The sequence below is a fragment of the Quercus lobata genome, chromosome 3 (genome assembly GCF_001633185.2).
Source record: "Quercus lobata isolate SW786 chromosome 3, ValleyOak3.0 Primary Assembly, whole genome shotgun sequence".
NCBI classification, from domain to species: Eukaryota; Viridiplantae; Streptophyta; class Magnoliopsida; order Fagales; family Fagaceae; genus Quercus; species Quercus lobata.
The window spans coordinates 12,563,794-12,588,387 of NC_044906.1; the positions used below are offsets into that span (position 1 = coordinate 12,563,794).

The following is a 24,594-nucleotide window of genomic DNA, read 5'->3' on the forward strand; positions in this document are numbered from 1 at the left end:
AGATGCCATTTTCAGTTCCATATGAAAAACTAAAACACATAACAGATTAAGATAATAAAAACCCAAAATGATTACATGGCATATGAAAATTATCGTTCATGGCAAAATCCAAGTGCCATATCAACAAGCCTTCAGACATCACTAAGAGACTGGATTAGAAGAGCTGTCTTCCTTGTGCTCATCGTTATTGATCTCCATACTCTTTTTATCTTCACTGACCTCCTCCAATTGTGGTTGTACAAGGTCTACATCAAATGAATTGAAAGAAACATTAAAAACGTATCTATGCATTATAAATCTGAAATTTAAAATCTGTGGGTAATGAAGCAATGTAAGCAATGAATCAATTAAACAAAGAAGTCATGCAAATAGTAGTAAGAAAAAAATGACTGGTAAATTTTTTCTAGTGTATTACATTGGTATGCATGAATATAATTTGTATTACATTGGTATCAACCATACCATCATGCATAATTTTTCATCAGATTATTCCATTTAAATTCTCAGCCAAGATTGTGCACATTCTAGATGTTCTATTTTCATAACTCAAATCCTCCGTCCATATAGCAACTTCAATGCCATTTCAACTTTTCTCTACACCACCTCATCATTAATATTTAAAGTAAACATTTTTGTACTATATGGGAAATCCAGAACCTTTTGGACATATATATTAATTGTTTTTTTAAATCATAAACTTATAACTTTGGATAGCCAACATATAAATAAAAAATGCATTACCTGTAGAAACAGGAATGCTCAATGGCAGTTCCAATTTCTTTCGACATAACTCCGAATGGCGCTTCAAATTATACTGTGCAATTGCTCCGGCAGCAATAAATTTCTTTCCACACTGCTTACATTTGCATGAAGGCCGTTCTTTGCCTTTTGTCGGAAGCATCTCAAAGTCACGCCAATGGCCTGAAGTCCTCCTCTTGTAGACTTTGAGCTCAGTCTTTGCCTTCTTTGGCTCGGGAAGGTCAGACACTTCATCAAATTGGGCATCTAAGTCAGGCTATTTTCCTTTTTTCGTCATGTCAGTACGAATCATCTGATCACTTTCCATCTAGACCAATATAAAGAAAAATTAGTGATAACAAATTCAGTAATTTGAAGAAAAAGTAAGGAGTAACAAATTAATTTCAAATCAACAAAAGGAACAAACAATCTACTATTACTACTAAACAGTCAAACTTCTTAACAATTAGACACAACTGATTTAATTGGCCAAATTTGGACTAAATTTAACCCACGTATACCTCAGCCTGAAAAATTGTGCAAGCATACACAAAGGCCACAGGCCCGAGCCCAGAACACTGGGACTATTACAATAAGTATGTAGACATACTAAAATTCATAATAAATTTTACAATTGTATGACGCGGCATATTGTTCATTATGGATAATAAAAGTAATGTCAATATAATAGTCATACATGAGAATCAATAATAACCTACCAATTTAACATGTGTCAAATTTGTTATATTTGTAACATTACTTTTGTAAGTATTGAATCATATAACTTTAGCACCCTCTAAAGACAAAAAGGGTGAAATTTTAGGTATACAATTTCTGTGTCTCCAGACTTTTATTTTGTTTTACATCACATAATTTAACTGTTATGATCTCTTCTAAATCGATTTACTTATAAAAATTTGTAAGTATACAACCATATTATTGTGCACATTTTGTTAACATCTATTAGCATCTATTAGAATCTTGACACTAATAAAGACAACATCGTTTTAGATAAGGAAAAAAAATGTAATTTTTAGTAACATTAATGGTAAACATGTGTCTGACCACAAGAAAAGAAATAAATTGACATCATTATAATTGTCGAGATTTAAAATCCTAAATGACTAAAAATCAAGAGGAACAATTTAAAGGTGATTAAAAGTACATTTTAGGCACACACAGAAAAGAAAAACAGAGTATTTGGTCTACTACTCCCAATAAATTGCATTATGAGTTATTTATAGAATCATAACTTTTGTGCCACAATTTTGATGTAATAGACTGTTATTTCTAGAATCAAACATTGTGTCCCTACATTTTCGCTGTGACTTTTTTCAACTCAAATTATGTTGCATGACAATAAGATACGTTAACTGAAATGACTCATGCAAGACCCAATTATTTTGAAATCAACATACAAAATAAACGACAAAGTCTGCTATAAGTAGTAAAAAATGGACATGATGATGATTAACACAGTAAACGAAATCTACAATTTAATGAAGCAATTTCATTACTAACTAAACAAAACAAACATTATGATGGACACAAACGAACGGATCTACAAATATTTTGTTTGAAGATGACAGATACAAAGAACCACTTGAAAAGAAATCAGACAGCAAGACCCAGTTATTTTAAAATCAACATCACAAATCTATGGACATTACGATAATGAGTAACACAGCAAACGACATCTACACTTAATGAATCAATTTCACTTCTAACGAAACAAAACAAAAATTATAATGTGTGACTACCAGGACATACCTTGCTGGACTGGATTCGGTGGTTCAAAGCTGAAGAAAAATAACCGGTTGGAATACCGGTTGTCAGGACAAGATAAATCAGAGGGGTCGCCTACGGATTTGAGGGGAATAGCGACTTTGAGCGACATTTGCAGACTAGGGTTTTTGTTTTATAGTTAACAAAAAAATCTGTACTGTACTGTGTACATCAAAGAGGGGCGGTTGGAGTTTTGAGGAGATGGGTATGGAAAATTTACAGAGAGTAATGGTTGACGAAAACGAAGAGGCAGTCTTCAGATTCAGAAGTTCAGAGCGGTGTGAGGGTTCAGTTTCTGGGGGGAAGGTACCTAGACATAGTTATCAAATAAACCAGTAACAATACTCGCTATAGGAAAAGCCGAGTATAAAATGTACTCGATAACTGTAAAAGCGAGTTACATCAAAACTGACCAATCAAATACCAATCCAACACCAATCGATTTGTACAGACAATGGCGGATGGACTGATGGAAGTGTTGGTTTTAAATTAGTACTCGCTTACAATATACTCGAGTAGTAACTAGTATGGTACGCAGGAATTTTCTTACAAAGTACTCGGCTAAAGCATATTCGAGTAATATACTCGATAACTTATTAAGCGAGTTACATAATACTCGTCACCAGTAAAACCGAGTTAGGTCAAAACTGACCGATCACACACCAATCCAACAGCAATCGATTTGTACAGAGAAGATTGGATGGACTGATGGAACTTCTTCGTTTTAAATTAGTACTCGATTACAGTATACTCGAGTACTAATTACTATGGTAAGCAGAATTGTAGCAGAAATTACTCGGCTAATTAATATTCGAGTAATAGTACTCGATAATGTTATCAGCGATTTATATTAAAACTGACCGATCACACACCAATCCAACAGCAATCGATTTGTACAGAGAAGTTTGCATGGACTGACGCAGTTCTTGGATCTAAATTAGTACTCGCTTACAAATAGATCGAGTAGATATTGCCCATAATACTCGATGAGTGCATAAGCGAGTTATTTTACTCATAGTCTCTAAAGCCGAGTTGTAGCCATTTTCATTTAGTACTGAGTTATTAATGAAATTGAGTACTTATAAATACTCGACTACTTTTATGTCAAGTTATATAAGTTTTCACTAAGCCAGTTTTTTGTAGGAGATACCAAATTAGTGGGCTTTACCTGCTGCTACCCAAGTTCAATCAGTACATTCACATATATAGTAACCAAAGAACACGACATTTTTTTAGGGTGGCAATTTTCGGTTGTATTATGTATGTGCAGCTAGTGGATATAATTATTACTTCCCCACTCAATGAAGCTTGGTTGTAGGCTTTACCTTCACCCTTGACACTGCCAAGTTCAGTCACTTGCATTCTCACAGCTTGGTGCACATACAATGTCTGACTACCGAATGGAGCTAAGACATGAATTTCGTAAGAATTGACCAAACTTTTAATTAAGCTGTAAACCCTTTCAAACCTTTTAATGAAGAGCATCTTTTCTGTAGGAGATAGCACACCATAATACTGTAAGTATTACAATCGTAATTATTATTAAGATTATGATTACAAATATGTAATAATATTGAATATTGTAATTAAATGAACAAAACAATATAAAGATAGTAGTTCATTAGGGGGGGGATGAATAGACCGAACTGGAATTTTAGGACAAATATCTTCTCGATCTCTTTCCTTTTTTTTACTTCCCCTTTTGTTTGTTGCAGTTCCCGAAGACCGCTAAAATCTGTATTTTCAATATTACTTCTATACTTTATATAGTTTATATTTATATGATTTATGTATTTAGTTTTTATATATTATGCTCATTCAGCAGAGTATCTTGATACGCACATTTTTTGCGTAAGGGTTAAACTTAAAAAATAAATCACCCAACTGTATAAATTTACACTAGAGTCTTTTGCTTATAAAAGAGACCCACATAAAAGGAAAATTTCAAAAAATCTAATGTATAAATTAAAATTTGTCAGTTGTGGGATCTCCATCCATCATCACTATATTGCATTCGTCTAAAGCTACCTTTGTTCAAATATGCAGATACATAGATACAAAAATCTAGAAATGAACTTTTCCATCGCACATGAAAATATCCACCCTTTGCAAATATAATTGGTATAATTGGAACCTAACTCGAAGCTAACTCAAATATTCATGTACGTCATAAACATGCTTAAGTAGCTTCATTAGTTACAAAATTTGTTCCAAAAGCTGTGTCTAACATATCCAAAAAATCAGCTGTTAACATATATGCCCTCCAAAAATATGCTGCCATGTATGCTCTCCAAAAATCTGTCGGTCTTTTATGTCCAAAAAATGTTATCAAAGTTTTATCCGCTAGCTGAACGCTGAACAATAACACGTCGTCCAACTACTGTGCAAAAAACAAAGAAAAAAACAAATTGTGGTCAGCTTTCTGTTAATATCAATAGTACGAACCACTGAAGCCTCCAAAATATGCCACCAAATATGAATCAATAAATAAAAAACAAAAACCAACAACTAAATGAAAATATAAGTTTAAACTATAGAAAAATCCTAAACGTTTGTGTTGTGTTGCTATGTCCAAGCTGAAAGAAGACAGTTGTGTTGTGTTTGTGTCCAAATATCATAGGTCTAATTTGATGTGCAGGGCAGGTTTCAATAATGATAATGTGATGTGCAGGACACCTTTTTTCCATCACTTTCTTGCAAATCAAAGAAAGCGTAAAGCAAGGAAGGAAATTTATAAACAGAAACATAACTAACCAAATTCTGTACGTCATAAACATGCTGGACTTATGTATATCTAGACAGAGGAGAAGCATAAACATAACTAAGCAAATTCAATTTCCAAGCCATGCTGGACTTATGTATATCTAGACAGAGGAGAAGCATAATTAAGTTACTTAAAAGTAAATAGATTTTGGAGACCCTTGACCTTAGGGACTGAGATTTACATTTTGTCTGGTTTTCTATTTGAGTTTTGAATATTATTTTTAGGCCAAACTCATTTTGACAAAATAGAAGTGTTAAGGACTAGGACTTCTAGAGTTTTTAAGTTGACTTGATCATTGAGTTCTTAAAATCTCTTACTAATATACATTTTGTCATGCCATCAATATTTTCTACAAAATGTGAGGAATTCAATAAAACAAAAACCAATAAAATTCCAAAACCAGTCTGAAGTTGCCTGATACTGTCATGAAATCAGCTTTCTCTCAAGCAAAAAGTGGTAAAAGTTACCTATGACACTATGATTCTTAGCTGACCAAATAGAGCCTTTTATAATATGGTTTTTTTGGTTCATGGAGGACCCATTAAACTTATAAAATTACATAAGGAGTGAATGGTTTTCTTTTTCTGTTTCTTTACCTCTACTCTCTTAGAATAGATAAAAACTCAATCTATTAATTACACAAGGAGCTGGCCTATATAGTAGACACAATGACATCCCCAGTTGATGATCACCTACACCATTAAGGAAAACCTTAACTTCGCCAACTAGCATAACTTAATTAGTTTATTGCCAGATTGATAAAGAGGTCTTTCTAGACAGATCACTGCTTTTTTAACTAGATGATTCCTGGTTGTTGAAGGACCACTTGTACAGCATATAATGTGTATAGATTTGAAAGAATTGGCCTTCTTTAATCATTACTCTTGTACGAATGTTTACAGAATTAATATAATAATTAACAGTTTACAATCTTGCATAGGATCTAGATCATAATGTATTACCAACAAAAGACAAACTAAATTGATGGATAGGAATTAGGAAAGAGGTAAGAAACAGAGTTGAATGGCCACTTGATGACAAAAGATTTCACACGATTTAGGTGGCACCTTCATTATCTCTAATATTTGTTTAGATTGCAAGTAATGCTTATTATCATCAAAGGGGTGTAAAGGCACTGGTATGAAAGAGGCAATCACATCAGAGTGATCTGAACTAGAACCTTAATGCAAGTAGTGAGACACTTCCCCATCCTCGCTTTTGCTGGTCCAGCTATAACATTGTTTTCTTTCCTTAGGCAAAAAACAAATTTCCATGCTTGGATATCTTCACAGACCTCTCAAAAGAAGGCTTATTCAAGATTAAATGGAAAACCACACAAAAAGCCAAGTATCATGTAAAGCAGATATTAAGATCCACCAGGTGCATGTGTTACTAATCAAATTATAAGTTAGGAATTAGGAAAGAGGAAAGAAACAGAGTTAATTTCCTTTAAAGCAAAATGCATGAGTTGACTTTAGAGTATTCCGAGAGCTCAAATCTTTATTAGATTTGTAAAGTGTGAACTGCCTTCAGAAAAAAAAATATATATACTAGAAAGAAAAATTAAAATAGAAGTAGAAAGGAGTAGTAATAAAGGGAAGGTTGGTATTGTTGCATGTCTCTTTGGGTCAAGGGGGTTGATTCTTTGATTCTTTAAAAATAATGCAAACCAATCTTTTGCAGTTTTGCCTAACAAGCAAAAGAGAGTTTCATGCTGGACTTATGTATATCTAGACAGAGGAGAAGCAAAATGAAGTTGCTTAAAAGTAACATCTTCCTTTTATAGCCAAGATAAATCCCAACTGTCTAATAATGAGGACATTTATTTTCTCTTTTTCTTTTTGTAACTGTTTTTGTTCTGAATTGTGATTATCAAAATTGAACCTCAAAAACGAAAATAAATTAAAAAGTCCAGATATTGGGCAAGGTTTTACCCCCATAAGCTCCACATCATCAACGGCTCAACGATCTTTTCGTTTCCTCACAACTGCCTTCGCCGGTCTCGTCTTACCTGAAATTCAAAGGGATCACACATTACTTGAATGCACACATTCCCTATGCTTAATTTAATTATCAGAAAATGTTTTATCTGAGTATGATCATCACTTAAAGCACACAACATCATATGCAAGTCCTGTGACATTCTATTAAGGTAAATGATAAATAGTTTACATAGCATGGAGATGCACTGCCTAAATAATAAAATATAATGCAAACTGAGCACAAGATTGTTAATCTGAACAATCTGATGAACATGTAGCAGTTAAGAAAGATGCCTTCATAGCTATGCAAATAATTACTTTATCATTATGAAAATAGAAGACTAGGACATATAATGACATAGTAATAATTCCTTTATGAGTTTTATATGTCTTTTATAATTATGCGCAGTCTATGGATAGCTTCCATGTTTCCATAAATCATGTTATTTACCGTCACCGGTCCCACAACCAGGGGGATGTATGTCAGTGCGGAGTGATCTTCGCAACCCATGTACCGGCACTATATTCTCACCCTGTATCTGTTCGATCTGTGCAGCCGGTTCTTCAGGGTTAGGAAGTGAAGGGTCCTGGGTGGGCTCAGCTTGAACTATAGGTGGTGTCGGTCGGCCAGGGGTGGGTACAAATATACAGCCACCGTCATGGGCAGAGTCGGCAAACAATGGGGGAGACAGCCGAGTGGGTGGTGGGGACCGAGGGCCAGCTTGGGCACAGGATGTGTGTTCTGCACTATTCTCATGGCCAGGGGGGTGGGATGGCTGGGCAGCAGCGTCAGACGTGCATCGCGATGACCCGACACCATCCATGTACATGCCCCAGTCGCCCTCCAACGCCTCATCATCTGCAGAAAAACAGTTGCATTTATTAAGATAACCACAAGGGGATTGAGTCATAAAATGTCTTACTATTTGCAGCGTAGATATGATTCAATGGCATTTGACCCTTTAAACTCGCTTAATTTGGGTGCATGAGACCTCTCATATACACACTCACATGCACACAAATGCAAATACAAAATGAAGCCTCATGGTTGCTTTCTTTTCCGGTCCAGTGTTGTTACTCTGTATTCTGATTAAACCCGTGCCATTTGCAATGGCAGTATCATATTTTGCCCCAAGCTAGAGAAAATGGGCAAATGCCCATTCCAATTCCAACAATCTAGCATTTTGCCGTCTTTCCCAAATTAATTAGGGAAATACCCCTCTTTTTAAACTCGATTTTCTGTAAAAAAAATGAATTAAGCCCTATAGTGACATTTTTAAGGATCCTATAGTGACGTTTTAAGAAACTATAGTGGCATTTTATAATCCAATCTCCATGAAGTCAAGTTACATGCAATTTTTTTCTCTTTTTGTTACCTATAACTCGACTTCATGGAAATCGGATTACAAAACGCCACTATAGGTCCTTAAAACGTCACTATAGAATCCTAAAAAACGTCACTATAGAGCTTAACTTGATTTTCAGAAAATTGAGTTTAAACAGAGGGGCATTTCCTAATTAATTTGGAAAATACGGTAAAATGCTAGATTGTTTTTTTGAAAGGGGCAAAAGCCAATTTTTTCATACAATAATTATTTCAACTTTAACAATAATATTTAAGAAATGAAGTTGCCGTTTTAGGATGAAAAAATTTTCTGACCGAGACTGGAGAAATATTACTTCCACTATCAATTTTTACAAAATGTTCATAAAAATTCTCTCTCACTGTTTTTGTGTTTTTGTTAACTCGATTATTTCAACACTCTGTATTCATTCAACTGAGAATGGAAGACAACAAAGTCCAAAAACAAAGGTAGAGCAGACCTGAAAACACATAGCAGTTACAAAGCTGATACAATAACAATAAAACATTGTTTCTAACAAAAGATTCAAAATGTGAAGTGTAACCAAGGGCCAAGTGAATACGGTGTAAACCCTATTGTAAAGTGTAAACCCTACAAGACAAGGGCCAAATGCGTAAGCAATCGCTTGACCCGCACCTAGTGCATGTCGTTCATAGAATCCAATAACTATTGTCTAGTGTAAACCCTTTCCAATAAAACTAATACTTACGCCACGTAGACGAGTTACATATAAACCTTGTTTTCTTGGTAAAATCTAATAAAACTTTGTTTTTAATTCATTATTGGCATATTAAATTAAGTATAATAAAAAAATTTATAAAACAAAACCTTTGAGTTACAAAGTCCAGCTTTGTTTACTTGTTTATACTCTATTATTGTTATTATTACTATTTTTTAAACTCTAATTTTATGAACCTCATAGTGTGATCACAACTTTGAATTTCCTCATATAATGCTAATTTTATGTTCATGGTCGCGTAGCAATATTTTTAAAAGGAATTACATTGGCATCCATAGTGGTCTGTGCTTTATACGATCAAATTCAATGATTTTGCTGGACTTTTGTTTTCATACATAACCATAATATATTAGCATTGATGTGTATATGTTAAAAGTGGATAATAGTATTGTGATTGTAGTTGATAAGGAATGAATGAAACAAGTTTGCATGTCTTAAACGTCACTACATATATATATCGCTTGGAATAAAAAAATGCTTATTCCCATTGGTTAATATTTAAAGTGCTTAGTCTTAATATTTAAAGTTTGGCAGAACATTGTAACGCTACTAATTATACCATAATTATGACAAGGAAGTGAAAATTAACACTAAAAACTAGTTACCAAACAATATATACTTTACTACTATAATATGTCCTCTAAATAAATTACAACTGAAAGTAGTAGAAGTTAAATTCAGTAAGAATTGAAGGTATTAGAGTTGGAAGTTACCCAAGACATCGTCATCCTCGTGACCACCTCCACGACCTCCACTGTATGCACGACCTCCACTGCGTCCACGCCCTCTAGACCCACGACCTCCCCCACCACGGCCTGTAGCCTGTGTGCTCGCCTCAGTCACCGTGGCACGTGCATTCTCCAATGCCGCTCGGCTCATCTCTCCGACAAGGTCCAGCGTCCTCTTCAGGTGATTGTACACTGCGGAGTTTGGTTCGCATTGCAATAGTAATTCCACAGTGGACTCAACCTGCAAAATAAATGAGTCCCGTTAAAACTTCTTTGTTTAGTTTTGTGTTGTGCAACACTAGGCCTTTAAGTCCACAGCACTAAATCTGTTTTATCTTTATTTTTTTTAACAAATAATTTATATATATATATAATTTTTATTGTCCCCCAAATAGGTTGTCTTTGAAATTATATACTATTAATATTTAATGAGACTAACACGGACCAAATTTGGGGTTATGCATACCCGTGAAAAAAGAAGTACGATCTATAAGATATTGAAAGAGCTAATCCTACTTGCAATTATCATTTTTACAATATTCCAAGGTATCGCACACTATTGCAGTGTCTTTAAAAACTAAATGAAGAAACAAGACAAAAGACAATCTTAAGGAACCAAAGAAGGCTTTACTTGACAAAATTTAAAATGCAACTTTCATTCACTGTTATTTGACAAAATTTAAGTAAATTAACATGACCAAGTAACTTACCACTACACACTCTTGGTGTGATGGTCACTCCACAAATTTACTACACTTAAATTAGGTTCATGTAGAATTTTTATCTCAAAAGAAGGGGGAAAAAAGATTAGGTTACTTTCTTCCTCTTGTGTCTCTCAAGAACTTTTTTAGGAACCCCATTATGATAAAAAAAATTATACAAATTTAGGGTAATTCAATCAACTTTTGCAAGATATGGTCTGGGTTTTCCGAGGAAAACACCAAGCTAGCTAGGGACGGTACTTTAAAGTATCCATAACTAATTGGTACTCATTACCGCATGTTCAAAAACAATTTGTCAAACCTAAAAATAAATAAATATACCCTAATGAATATGAAAATGTTCTCTAAAATGAATATCAAAATATTGATCCAATGGCTCCATAAAACTTAAATTCTCGTAATGCATGCAGCAACACACATATATTGTCAATCCATAAAAGAAGCATCGAATTGTTGCCTTACCATGATTTCCCAATACGCCGAGTCGCGTGTAATGTACCGTCTCGTCGTCTTTCGGTACAACTCCATGTAAGCAGCAAGGTATGTCGTGTCCCCATCCAATGCCGGTGCGTCAGCAATATGTTCCTCTCTATAGGCCCATCGGTCAATGTAGACAGCATGCTCTTGCACCCAATCCTTATCTAGTTTACCTTGGAGGGAGATTTTGTGGAGATGAACGGACGTATCTACAATATCCGGTGGCACTTGCTTCATCCCGAATTGACGAAAGACACGTTCGGGATGATGATCCTCTACTATCCAAAAATAGATCAATGGCACATCGGCCCTCCATATTTGTCGGCCGGCAGTGCAATATGGGGGCAACAACTCTAGGACATCGCTGTAGGGCTCCCAAACAACCTGCAGAAATGGTCAACAATAAGATGCCTGCCAACAATAAGAGAACCTCAGAGTGCTACCGGTGTGGCAGCCACATAATAAAAAGCTATGATGCTTGAATCAGAAAATATGATGAAGGAGAGAATTACTTATTAATTATGGCTGTCACCTTATACCTATGTATGATTTCAGTTCTTTCTTAGATAGAGTTGTTATTTCATGTCATCAAAAACATTTTCTTCTCTGTATACGTATTCCTTTATTGGCTCGAGCTATAACTTGGCATCAGTAATATGTCTACAATTATAGCATGCATGCTTACTTTTTATTATGTATCATTGAATTTCCAATAATTTTATATTTATGGTCATGAATCATGATATGCATGAATGTGGTTCCCCACTAATTATCTCTGACTTTGGCAAAGGTTTGTTTGTCGGATAAAGTGAAGGTGACTTGAGAAAATCCTGATATATAATTTAGACTCTCAGACATTGATTCACAATCAAAATTAAACGTAATTCTTCTCCAAGAATTTCTTATACTGCTGGATTTATGAGTTAACATATTATTCTTTGCACTTCAATTAGAACAAACAGTATCACTTGACGATCATATGTGGACAACGTGAAAAAAGACAAATTAGTTGTACTTGTCATGATGACTACGTTGATAACTCAGCTAGTGTGTCCTACATCTTTATCATGCACTTCAACTTTATGAAAGAATTGATGGTTCTTGCATTTATATGATTGTAACCAAATCTAATCAATATATATATATAAAACCAAAACTTTTGAAGCTTCCACAAATTTCCACGTCAGCACAATATTAAAATAAATTTTCTTTTTCTAAAACTAAAAATAAAACATAAATGCAAAATAAAACTTTTCTAAAAACAAACCCGATAAACGCCTTGCCTTCTCTTTCTCTAAAATGCAAACCTTAAGCTCCTTCTGCCATCTCCCCCAACGCTCCTCCTCTACCAGCTCCCCCAACGCTCAAACCCACTGCAAACCAATGGAGATCTCCTTCCTCAGACCCACAACAAAGCATCCAAAGACACCATACCCACAGATTCCTCAATCAAAACCCACCACACCCACCATACGGCCATACCCACAAACCAATAGAGATCTCCTTCCTCAGACCCACGGCAAAGACCACTTCTCCTTCCTCCAAAATGCATGCCCATCAACAAACCACCACATGCAACCTCAATTGTGTTGGTCGGCGATACACCATCACACCCAGCCCAACCCAGTCGGCGATACACCATCACACCCAACCCAGCCCGTTGAAACTGGTCCACAAAGGTAACTAATATACAAATTTAATTAGGACTCTATAACTATTTTCTTTTTCTTTTTTTCACGGCTGTTCAATTTATAGGTTTCATTCTTAATTTTTGTTCTTCCATTCACTTTTATTTAGATCTAATATTCCTGTTTAATTTATGCTTTTTTATTGCCTTTCTCTTCAGTCTTTTCCTCCATTCAAATCAAGGTCAAAGGTATGGTATTCGTTTGCCTCTATTCTAAATTTCTGAATTTTTTTTAGTATAAGGTTATGGTATTTTTTTTAGTATATTGTCAGTGGTATTTTTTTAGTTTATAATTCTGAATTTTTATTACTCTCTTTATAATTCTGATTTTCTATTCAGTTTATTTTGGATTTAATTTTGTGAATTCTTATCTAGGTTCATGTATGGCTTCCAATCTCTGAATTCTTATTGTAATTTATGCACGATTGGGTGTTGGTTACTTGAGCTTTTAAGTTTATTTTATGTTTCTAATTGTGCTGGGAATGCCCTGTAGATTTTTTGTTTGGGGCAGGGTTGGAGTAGACTATGTGTATCTGTGGTAGTCTTTTTTATATCATTATTGGTTTATTTAAGTTTAATCTAAACTATATATGCAATACCATGGCTCTATTTGGATTTTGAAGTATTATACCAGAAGTATTTGCTATATAAAATCCAAAAATTGCATGTACTGCTCAAACTTATGCTTTAAATTTAATTTTTACTCTTTAGCTTGCTTTACTTTTGTAAATTAAAGGGTTTAGGGGTTTATCTAACAAGCTAAGTCTTGAATCATAAATGATTTTCACAGCAAGTAGGACTTCATTTCTGATTGTAGCTCCTGTTGGATTCATATGTTATTTGTACTGCTCATTTTGCATCTATGTTCATCAAATTTACACTTGCTTTGAAATTCTCCAATCCCAAAACAAAGAGAGAAGGAATGAAAATTCCACTGACATGAGCACCAGCCCAAGCACTATCTTTAACAATTACAACTCTAGCATCCAATTCAATGGCCTTTACAACCAATGTGGCACTTCTCTGCCTTCCAAAGGTGGACCATATCACAAGAAGATTGGCCAAAAAGCTTCACCTACTTTTCTGTACATATCATAATTTTTACTAATTATTTCTTCTTCTTTTTTTTTTTTTCCCTAAAAACTCAAAAGTAAATCTGTATGAAGTGCTTGATCCCCAATTTAAAATTTTCTGATACTGTATCCAACAACAAGTAGTCAACATACTATGGGTATTAGACAAACAGTGTGGGTATGCACACTATGTAATAGATGATGATTATGAGGCAATGTGCCACTTCCATTATAGACTGATATTACGGCTTCCTTCAAATTTATTGCTCATGTAGAAATGAAAGGTTCCCCTGTTACTCTAGAAGATATAACACTTTATTTGATTCGATGATTTTAAAAAATGTTAGTTTAGTGTGGAAGTCAATGAAGCAGGGACTTATGAGACATATGAATAGGCCATCCACAAAATAGCCTTTCTAAGTAATAATTTTTTCACCTTTTTATGATGCGTTTTGCTTGGTTTTGTATTTTGAATTATGTATAATTGGTTGTTGTACATTTGGTTGGAGTCAGTGATATGCTTTTGTTATGAGGAATATTTGTGCATAGTACTTTCAAATGATCATATCGGCAAGTATTCAGCATTCCAAAAAATATAAATTAATGAAACTTTGATTCCACATTTCGTCCGTTAAATTATCTTTCATTTTTTCTTATTTTGGGTTGATGATTTTTTCTTTTGACCAAGATGACGGCTTATAAGTTTTCCTAGCACGATCATACAGACTCATACGGTCAAACTGGGTATTCTGGATGTTCTGACTAACATTCCCGTTGCAGCATATTCCTTCGCCTTCCTTCATCAATATATAGCATCGACTTTTCTTTGTGTTGTAGCTAGGACAAGAATTTCGAACATATGGAAGTCGGAAACCATAAGGAAGGTTTTTTCCATCGAACGAAGGTTTGTCACAATTCACTAGCACTAATATAAATGTCAATAATGTAAATGGTACAATCCATTTATACTCCATATTGGAGACTAGAGAGAGTTGTGTAATGTGTTCCTTCACTTGGAAGAAAAGGAGTGGATGTTAATGTGATTACGAAGAATCAGGAATATTTAGGGATTAGGTTTGCACGACATAATTAGGGGAATGATCGATTCAGTTTTACTTTGAATTAAATTACATATTTTCATTCATTTTTAAGTCATTATACCATCAATCAAAATAAATATATGTAATTTCTTTTGTTCTTTGCTTTCTTTCTTTCTTTCTTTTTTTTCTTTTTTTTTTTTAATATATCTTTCATCCTAATATGTCAATAAGTTTTTAATTTCTATATTACATTGTTCTATTTTTTTTTTTAAGTTCCTCTATTTCAGCACCTGAACATCAATCAAGTTCTATTTCTTGGCTATATCTGTTAGGTATTTGACAAAAGGCCTACAAGAGAACTATTGTACATGTATTAGAATAATAGAATAAATGAACTGACATAAACGATTTGATGATGGCCCATGGTCACTAAGCTGAATCTTGCTGTTTAATGTGTCATTAAGTCATGTATTTCTATTTTATAACTTATATTCATGGGTGCATATTTTTGCTATATGAAAAATGCGGTGTGATGATGGGGTGAACTGACTTGATTGTATTTTTGAAGACTAGGTTTGATTACTGATGTGTGGATTTTTGTTACCTCATTGTTTGATTCTCTGCTGGTAGATGGGTGCTTTGATAAAAATATGTTGAATTGCTTTAATTGGAAATACATACCTACCTTGGTTGACCAGCTCAAATCCTAATGAAATTTGTATATTCCTTTTTGTGTGAGTTATTCCTTAAAATCCAAAGTGAAAATGTCCATTTAAGTTAAATTTCTCTCAACCCAACAAAAAATGCATTTAATTGATTAAAAAAATATTTAGCATTTCTAAGAACTTTCCCGTGCATCGCACGGGTTAGCGACTAGTACTATATATAATAGCAGAAGCCTTTAACCACGTGCTGACACATTAGCAAAAAAGCCTATCTAAAAAACTGACACGTATAGAGTTAAACTTAAAAAAACCCGGACGTTGCAATGTTTAACTTTAAAAAGTGGTACATTGCAATGTTTGGTAACGTTATAACACTGATTAAAAGCCCCTTGGTACAAAAGGAAACTAACCACTTTAAAAAAAAAAAATTGCTACAGGAGAAAGGAGAAAGCGAGGCGATAGATACAGTGATAGAAATAGAGAGGCGATGAGATTTGGAGAAAGAAATAGAGAAAGAGGCAGAGTCATCTCAGGTCAGTACCACCGTCGGACTCTGACCACCAAAATCCTTGCTTCCTTCAACCGGCAATGTACTGTTACAGAATGAGTTTTCTTTTTTTGGCTTTCTTTGTTTTTTGATTTTTTATAAATTTTTATAAGTAACTGGTGCAGAAACTGGAAGTGGTGACACAATCAAAAAGGAGATGGTGTTCCATTGCAGCTTTCAAACAAAGGACTGTGGGTCATGGAGAATTCGCCTCCTCCATGAAGAACTAGAAGAGTGATACACAAGACTTTGAGAAGAAAATTTTAACAATTCGGATGGATTCACTTTTTTATTAGTAGTTCCAAAAAGCTACAGTATGAGAAAAATTATACCTGCTGCAGGTTATACCTTCTCACAAGTCACAATTTGAGGGTCTATAATTGATGAGGGATTTCAGAGAGAAGCTTGAGAAAGAAAACGCGTTATACAGAGTTTTCAAAAGAAAAAAGAAACTAACTGACAACTAGGAACAGCGTACTTTTTCTTTATTTATTTTTACTGTACTTTTTTATTTATTAGTAGTTGAAAGAAGCTAAAATTTGAGAGTTTACATTTGATGAGGAAGATGATTGAGAAAGAGAGCACAAGCGGATTTAATAGTGCACAGATGCCTTATGACATCTCCAAATTATCACATCTTTGGAATTATGAATAAAGAGATGTACAAAATCTAGTAATGTAATGCAATTGATTCCTTTTTGAGCCAATGAGGACAGGTTAGTAGTGAAGAGAAACTTTTGGTTCCAAAAGGCAGGCTATTGTGGATGTAATTTTGATAAGAGGCATACTGACAAGATAGAGTATCCAAAATAAATAGACAAATAGAAATTTCTTAGACTACAAATACAAATACAAAATCTGCTTTTACTAAAAACAAATACAAAATCTGCTACCTGGAAACTACAAATTTTTAGTTTACATTCATTTTGGCATTTGGCAAGGAAGTGCATCATTGATGTTGCTAAAAGCCTAAAACATAAAAAGCATCAACTAGAGTAACCTACCAGGATACCACTTTGACTAGTGCATTACAGAAAGATTAATAGGTAAAAACAAATAAATTTTGAATTTTTTATTTATGGAAAACTTATCATGACAAAGTGCGAGCTAGTGTAGCTTGTCCTAAACAGTCTTTTGAGCTTTGGTTGACCATAAATCATTGCAAACAACCCCTCTATTGTTCTAATTACATCACAGTTGTGAAACTTATACTTGACTTAAAATAAATGGATGTGGATTAGGTTAGTAAATTCTTTGTTTTTAAAAGTTCATAAAATGTCTCATGTGATGAAGTATATCTAGAGGATAGATAGATATAAGTTAACTCTATTTCAATGGCACCAAATAGAACCAAAAAAATACCAATCTCTGATCAAACGAAATTAGCAATACTCATATTCTAAATGGAATGACAAAATATGAGAAACACCACTGTTGGAATGTCAAAGCTGTAAGTGAAGATCACTCCTAGACACAAATGCATCTCGGTTATTTCAAAACTTGTTTACTAACTGCAACTTCATCTTAGGCCCCCAATGAAAATTTCAGTTGAAAAAAAGCACCTGACGAAACACGACTAATACGAGGTGGCATGCACTAGTACAGACCTGTTAGGTTTGAAAGCACTGCCAACCATATTTTGTGCCTTAATTAGCAAGAAACACAATAGAGAAAGACATCTGTTACAAAACTCCTAAGCTACCACCAAAAGGCAAACGTGCTTGGCAAATACCAAATAGATATATGGTGCTCAGAAGCATTGTTATACTGATATTTTTCTTCCCAATGATCCTAAATCATAGAAAAGAAAGGAAAAATATATTCATGCATGCTTGTTCATTCCCTAAATCTTGTGATAGCTATGATTTCATGTTTACTGCAATTTGGGTCGCTCGCCAGACTTAAAACGTCGGAACTGCAAGCATACAGGAAAAAACCGTTACTTTAATTGAGTTTTTTTTTTTGGTTTAATGGGTTTAGATTTGATTCATTTTTCTTTTGGGTTTTTGGGTTTTCTATCCAAATGTTTGTTTGCTCAATTTTAGATATTTTCTTTTGTTTTGTTCTTTGTTTAAAGATTACTGAAATAACTTCATTGAGATTAAATTAAGTGTAAGATTGAAATCATTGGTTATTTCCATTTCTAAAATTTATTTTCCCTTTTCAATCTTATTTGAAATGTGGTATCGTGATTAAATTTGGGCATATTGTTTTATTGTTGTTAATCTTGCTTTTTGGATGTATTTGGGATATCCTTGGTCTACGAAAACCAAATCCTTTGCCAACATCTTTTACTGTTATCCTTGATGATACTTTATCTTTCATTTCTAACATCTTTTTTCTAATTCTGCTAATAGAACAACTTAATTTTTCATATACAATTTGTTTGATAAAATTACTGATTTTTTGTTTTATTCTAGAACTCTTAATACATGGAGGTGGAAACAAAATAAGGAGCATGATCTTGCAGGTTATAATGATATACCATTTTATGGTAGACACTGTACATGTTTGTATTTTAACAGAGAGAGTTTATTTCATTGTATTGTATTATGTTAGACACTATTTAACTAAACAAAAAAGGATTCATTGAGAAAAACAGAGATCAATGGAGAGAGAGAGAGCAATTTGCAGGCAGGCACTACCGTTGCTCTCCATACAACAAAAAAATGGCCTCCCTCCACTGTTTAACTACTATAGGTAAAGGTTTTTTTATTCATTTTTATATTACACCATAACTTGATTTTTATGTTTAGTCATTTGGTTGGATAGGTTTGGATTTATGTATTTGAGTTAGATTTGGATTTGGCTACGGTAATTGGGTTAGAATTGTTTTCTACTTAATTTAATTTTTTTAGATTGATTTTGGTAATTTTTCACAGGGAGTATTTTTGAATTCTTGCCTTTTGGAAATATGAATTCTAATTTGTGATTTCTTTTATTGATTTTTTTTTGGGCAGTAATGAGCATTTTTAAATTTGTGTCTTTGGTTTTTTGTTATATCCTAATTCGAAATCTTGGTTTCTCTATTTGTGTTTGCCTTTTGTTGGAGCCTTCGCACTTGTGGAATTATAAGGGTGTGGACATAAACCTATTAATGTTCCTTTAAAGATTTTTTTTTTGATACCTCATCAGTTCTTTCTTTGTTTTAGAGTTATGATTGAATTTCAACCTATGGTATCTACTGTTTATGTGTTATTAGACAACAAACTTTCTGTTTGTCTTATTAATATTTCATTCTACGCAGAGAGCAAAATACTTTATCGGGGGCAGAGGAACAAAAAAAGGTTTCAGAAATACCAGATTGTAACTGTTAAATGCTGATTGATTTTGAGTAACTTTTATGATATGGGTCTGAATGATTATTGTGTAGTAATTATTATTATTGTTATGGTATCCTTAGCTGTCCCAGTAGACATTCATGATTAAGAAGAAGCTGGCTAAGAAGATGAGGCAGAATAGGCCTATCCCTCACTAGATTCGCATGAGGACTGACAATACCATCAGGTTCTCTCTATTTCCTGCTTCTTCGTCTCTGATTCTTTGTTTAACTCTTACTCTTCCTATTGGTTATGTTTGTTTTTTGTTTCAGGTACAATGCGAAGCACAGGCACTGGCTCCGTATGAAGCTTGGATTCTGACTGAGGTGTTTTTGGTTGTTTTATTGTCATTGCTTCTTTAGCATACTTTCAAAAACAATGTGTTTGCAAACATGTTTATTTACTATTTATAGTGGGCTTTCATGTTTTCCATTTCCTTTGTATGGAATTCATAAGAGTCCCTTCCCTTCCCAGATCTTTATTTACTGTTTTTGACTAGATAGGAATAAGACTGAAACTGAATCCATGCAAGTTGCTGTTATGTAGTATTTTAGGATTATAAATGTTATTTTGAGCTATGAATCTAAATTTGTATGATGTTCAAAGGTATTTGTTTTTCTACTACTGTAAGTTTAATTTTTTCCCCTTATTTAAAGTGTGTTAGTATATGTTACTATGATGAAGTATGATTTGATTTACTTTTGATGATGTTAAATAAGAAAGAAAAATACTTTTGAGATGCTATAAAAATGCAACAAAAAAATTTTAAAAAAATATTTAAATAAAATTCCCGTGCATTTGCACGGGTTAAAAGCTAGTAAAAGATAAAAGACAAGGTATCCATGATGAAATTGGTCATAGGTCGGAGTACAGTTTATCATGAATTAGATTCTGCTGATGTTGTGAGTCCATATGAACTCACCACAGTGATTATGTTATGTTACCAGTCAAGGTTGTAAATTTCTATCAATGACATCCAACTTTTTCAGTGGATAGCAAATACACAGTTATCTAGGTTTCCTATAGAACAAACTGCACTCCTTTTTTCAGAAACTATATTTTTCCTTACACCTTTTTGAAGATTTTGATCATATAAAACTGTGGTTTAAAGCTAGCTAGTAAGGACATCATTCAAAATCTGCACACATAATAACATGAGAAATTTTCTTGAATTTCAATATGACAGGAAGTCGTTTGAGATACTTTGATTATTTTAGAGGAAAATGATTAATGCACTAATTACAACAAGTGACTTGTTTGAAGTTGGGAAGTAAAAAAAGATAGAGGAAGACAAAAATGACATTAATAGAAGTTGTAAACTTTGATATGTCCATTAAGGAAGTAAGGTAACAAATAGTATGATTTCGATTCAATAAAATGACCAGCAAAAAAGAGTTCATATGGTCGACCTGACTAATTTGTTGAGTATATCTAGAACCGACCCAAAAATTTTGAAACTAATGCTTGATTGTTGTTTTTGTAAAAGGAAAAAGGATTAACTATACAGCTAATTCAAAATTTTAATTGTTTCACAAAGTCTAGCTAATTCAGGATGCAGTTGTTTAATTAGTAGCAAATGATCATATGTTAAAGCATATTTGGGTGTGCCGACACTTTTTCTTAACAAGTGAAATACGTACTTATTTGTGTCAATCCTCAATGTGAGCACACATGTATAAGACCATTGAAGAACCACTTCACTAAAAATCGTAAGACATTCTTGACCTATTTCCCCCTCTTATTCTATTTCCCCCTCTTATTGGATTTGACATGGTTAGATGCACCTAGATAGTACTGGTTGCAGTAGCTAAAACCGAGGAAGAAAATTGAAGCGTACACAGCTAAATATATGTGGAATCAAATTAGTGTAAAATTACTAATGAAGGTACTTTATAGTGATTGCCCACCTTCAAATATAATTCGTAACTAATGCCTTGTATATCTATGGTCTAATCGACCAAAGTTACATTATTAACTATACACATGCAGTAGTTGACAACCCTAGAAAGTCAAAACCAAAATAAAATAGAGAATTATATCCTTGTGACATGAAGCGGTAGAATACCTAGTGTGCCCGTATACTCGACAGTGACGCACGATACGCAACTAGCACATGTGTCGCATGCTCTGTCATGCTCTTCGGCCCCTTCCATCTAGTAAACATATAATTTCAAACAATGCTCATTAGTTATCATGCAAATAATATATTCCAAATAATTATCATGCAAATATTCATGCCACTGTAGTACATTTTCAGTGTACTTGGGTTGGCTATTCTTTAATAAAAAGTTCTAACGTTATATATCAAAAAAATAAAAAATAAAAAATATCATGCTAACTTTGGAACTTTTCTTCTCTAGAATGAAAGATAGAAAAAGAGTGGCTCCTTTATTACTACAAGCATTCTTAATATCTTTTTTTTTTTTTCAATCTTGGATTCCCATTGGGTGCACCTATAACTTACCAGTTTAAAAAAATAAAAATAAAAACAAGTCAAAATCAATGAGGGACAAAACAGTTTTGTAAGAAAGACTTATTGAAAGTCCCAGATTGAAATGAAAGGGGATACTATACTTCCTCCTCAATAAATACCTCTCCATCAAGAATTTCAAACATGAATACATTGTTTAGTTTTTGCAAGGGCCTGACATTCTTTAGTTTTTAATGTTGGGCTAGCTTATGTGTAAACCTAACATATAAGGGTTATTTATTTATATATATATATATTTGTTTTCATTAGATTGTTACTTATCAAAAAAATAATATACAAGGTTTTCTTTTGTAAGAGAATAAAAAAATTTAGTAATTAAAAAAGGGGCCAAAACTAATCAAACTCCTCAAAACCAAAACTAATCAACTCGTCACACTGGCCGCTCTGGTCTGCTTCAAAAATTTAAGCTCCTTCAACTTTGCAATGTTGGATAAGTGAATATGGTGTTTTACTCAGGGAAATGACCAATTGTGGAGATGCCTTCTGAGAATTAAATATGAGCAAGATTCCCAGTGGACTACAGACGGAGTAGAATTTCCACACGGAGTGGGACTGTGGAAAGGAATAAGAGCAGGTTTTGGGAGTCCTATAAATTTATTAGATTTAAAATTGGGGATGGCATGAGGGTGAGGGTATATGGCTTGATGCATGGTGTGGGAACAAGTCTTTTAATTGGTTAGCTTACGTTAGTTTATGATCCTTTCCAAATTGCAGCTAACAAACATGCTAGGGTTAGTGATTATTTGGATGTTAGGGGTAAAGTAGTGCATTAGTACCCTATCTATGTTAGGCAATTGCAGGATTGGGAATTATTGTCTCCCTGCCCTGTTTGATTTACTGTATTCTCAATGGGTTCAGCTTTGGACAGAAGACAGCATATTGGAAACTAGATAGAAATGGTGACTAACTCCATGTGAATGTATTTTCAATTTCTTGAATTTTCTTTACCCTTTTCGTTTGTAACATTTTCATTCGACAATGGAACCCCACAATCACAAAACCAACTTGTGATTAGGGAATATGGGTCGTTCACGGTGGTGGATAAAGTTGGGATTTGGATAATTTGGTTGGGGTTGGTCTGGTATTTGTCCTTCACCGGGTAGTAGAGCAATTATAGAAATTGTGGATCATTATAGAGAAATTGGAGAAATTGTCATATTGAATAATATTTTATATTATTTATTGACAAAATATAAATTCTCCAATGACATAACCGTACATAATTTCATTTAGTATAATTACTTTCTAGTAAGTGTTTTAGCATGATACCAAAATTTATTTCTCAAAAGAATGTAGTCAAAAAAATTTATTTGGACTGAATTCATTCTACCAAAGTTTAAAATCTATTTGCAGTTGTCTCCTCAAATGCTGCATTAGAAGCTACAAAAGGCAGATTGAACCTATGGCATTAGTAAGCATCTCATGACCATGGACCCTTTTAGGACAAGAGGACAGTCCCTAAGCTAATAGAGGCAATTTTGATTTGAAACAGGCCTATAGCTTCATTAACATATCAAAGTTACCATCAACCCCAAAAAAATCCAAGACTCTCAAACTTACCAGAACTTCCATTACCTTCATAACCATTTACCAGGCAATGTATGCAACTACCAATCCACATAGAATGTTTATGCTACACATCAAAAGTGATACCAAATAATTCATGAGGTCTTTAACCTTAGACTAAACAACAATGACATACGGCAGAAAAATATTCTACCACCCAATCTAGAGACTGAGATAAAGGAATTCCAATAATAAGAATCATCGATGGAAAAGCTAAGAGGATTTATATTAATTTCTAAGCTCTTACTAACCCACCGTGATGCATATTGGTTAGCCAAGTCCTACAATTAGTGCCAACGAGCTCTTGACTCATGTACATCTCATATATCAATTTATGTATATTCTATGATGAATGATTTTTGAAAACCAAAAAACCAATACTTCATTTCTAAACACAATTATCAAAAACACATTAGATTGAAATTTGAAGGAAGAATATTAAACCCAAACCATCTGAGAAGTGAAAACCCAAGGTTATCTATGATATCGAACACAAGTCATTATGGGTTTCCACCACTTAATTTACTAAAAATTAGAAAGATCTAGAGATAGAGAGATTCTTGACTTGGCAATTTGTTGAAAGTATATGATTTAATCTCTTCTTTCTTCTTCTGTATTAGAGGTGTTATATACATGTAATATATACTTATTTGTCTTACCATATAAAAATAGTTAAGCATAGGGTAAAGTTAAGTTATGGCCCTGATTCTATTTTTTATTTTTTCATAATTTGATAGTTGGAGTGGGGGATTTGAACCCTACATGTCTACGTCAAAAACACTAGGAGGTGCCAATTAAACGACAAGGCTCTTGGCTAGGTTATGGCCCTAATTATCTTGCAAATTCAGAACTACTACCAGGCAGAAAAGGACATTGGCCAAAACAGCAATGCTTTAGCATTGCCAA

The 24,594-nt window shown here is 33.7% G+C and overlaps 1 protein-coding gene and 1 pseudogene across 1 annotated transcript; one reads left to right on the forward strand and one right to left on the reverse strand.

Annotated features, from left to right (window-relative positions):
- Positions 1–7,221: 7,221 nt before the first annotated feature.
- LOC115982876 (gametogenetin-like) lies at positions 7,222–10,217 on the reverse strand. Its single transcript, XM_031105613.1, has 3 exons — positions 10,086–10,217; positions 7,721–8,128; positions 7,222–7,298 (listed from the first exon to the last, which is right to left on the reverse strand). Exons 2-3 carry the CDS (start codon positions 8,097–8,099, stop codon positions 7,249–7,251), a joined length of 429 nt encoding a protein of 142 aa, XP_030961473.1. The 5' UTR covers positions 8,100–8,128; positions 10,086–10,217; the 3' UTR covers positions 7,222–7,248.
- Positions 10,218–16,182: 5,965 nt separating this feature from the next.
- LOC115982877 lies at positions 16,183–20,376 on the forward strand (annotated as a pseudogene).
- The last annotated feature ends 4,218 nt before the right edge of the window (positions 20,377–24,594 follow it).

Excerpts from the sequence above, each read along its gene's own strand:
- LOC115982876 (XM_031105613.1), bottom strand. The coding sequence starts at position 8,099 with ATGTACATGGATGGTGTCGGGTCATCGCGATGCACGTCTGACGCTGCT. Across the intron at positions 7,299-7,720 it reads TGGTTGTGGGACCGGTGACG|GTAAGACGAGACCGGCGAAG; the intron begins GTAAATAACATG and ends TTTGAATTTCAG.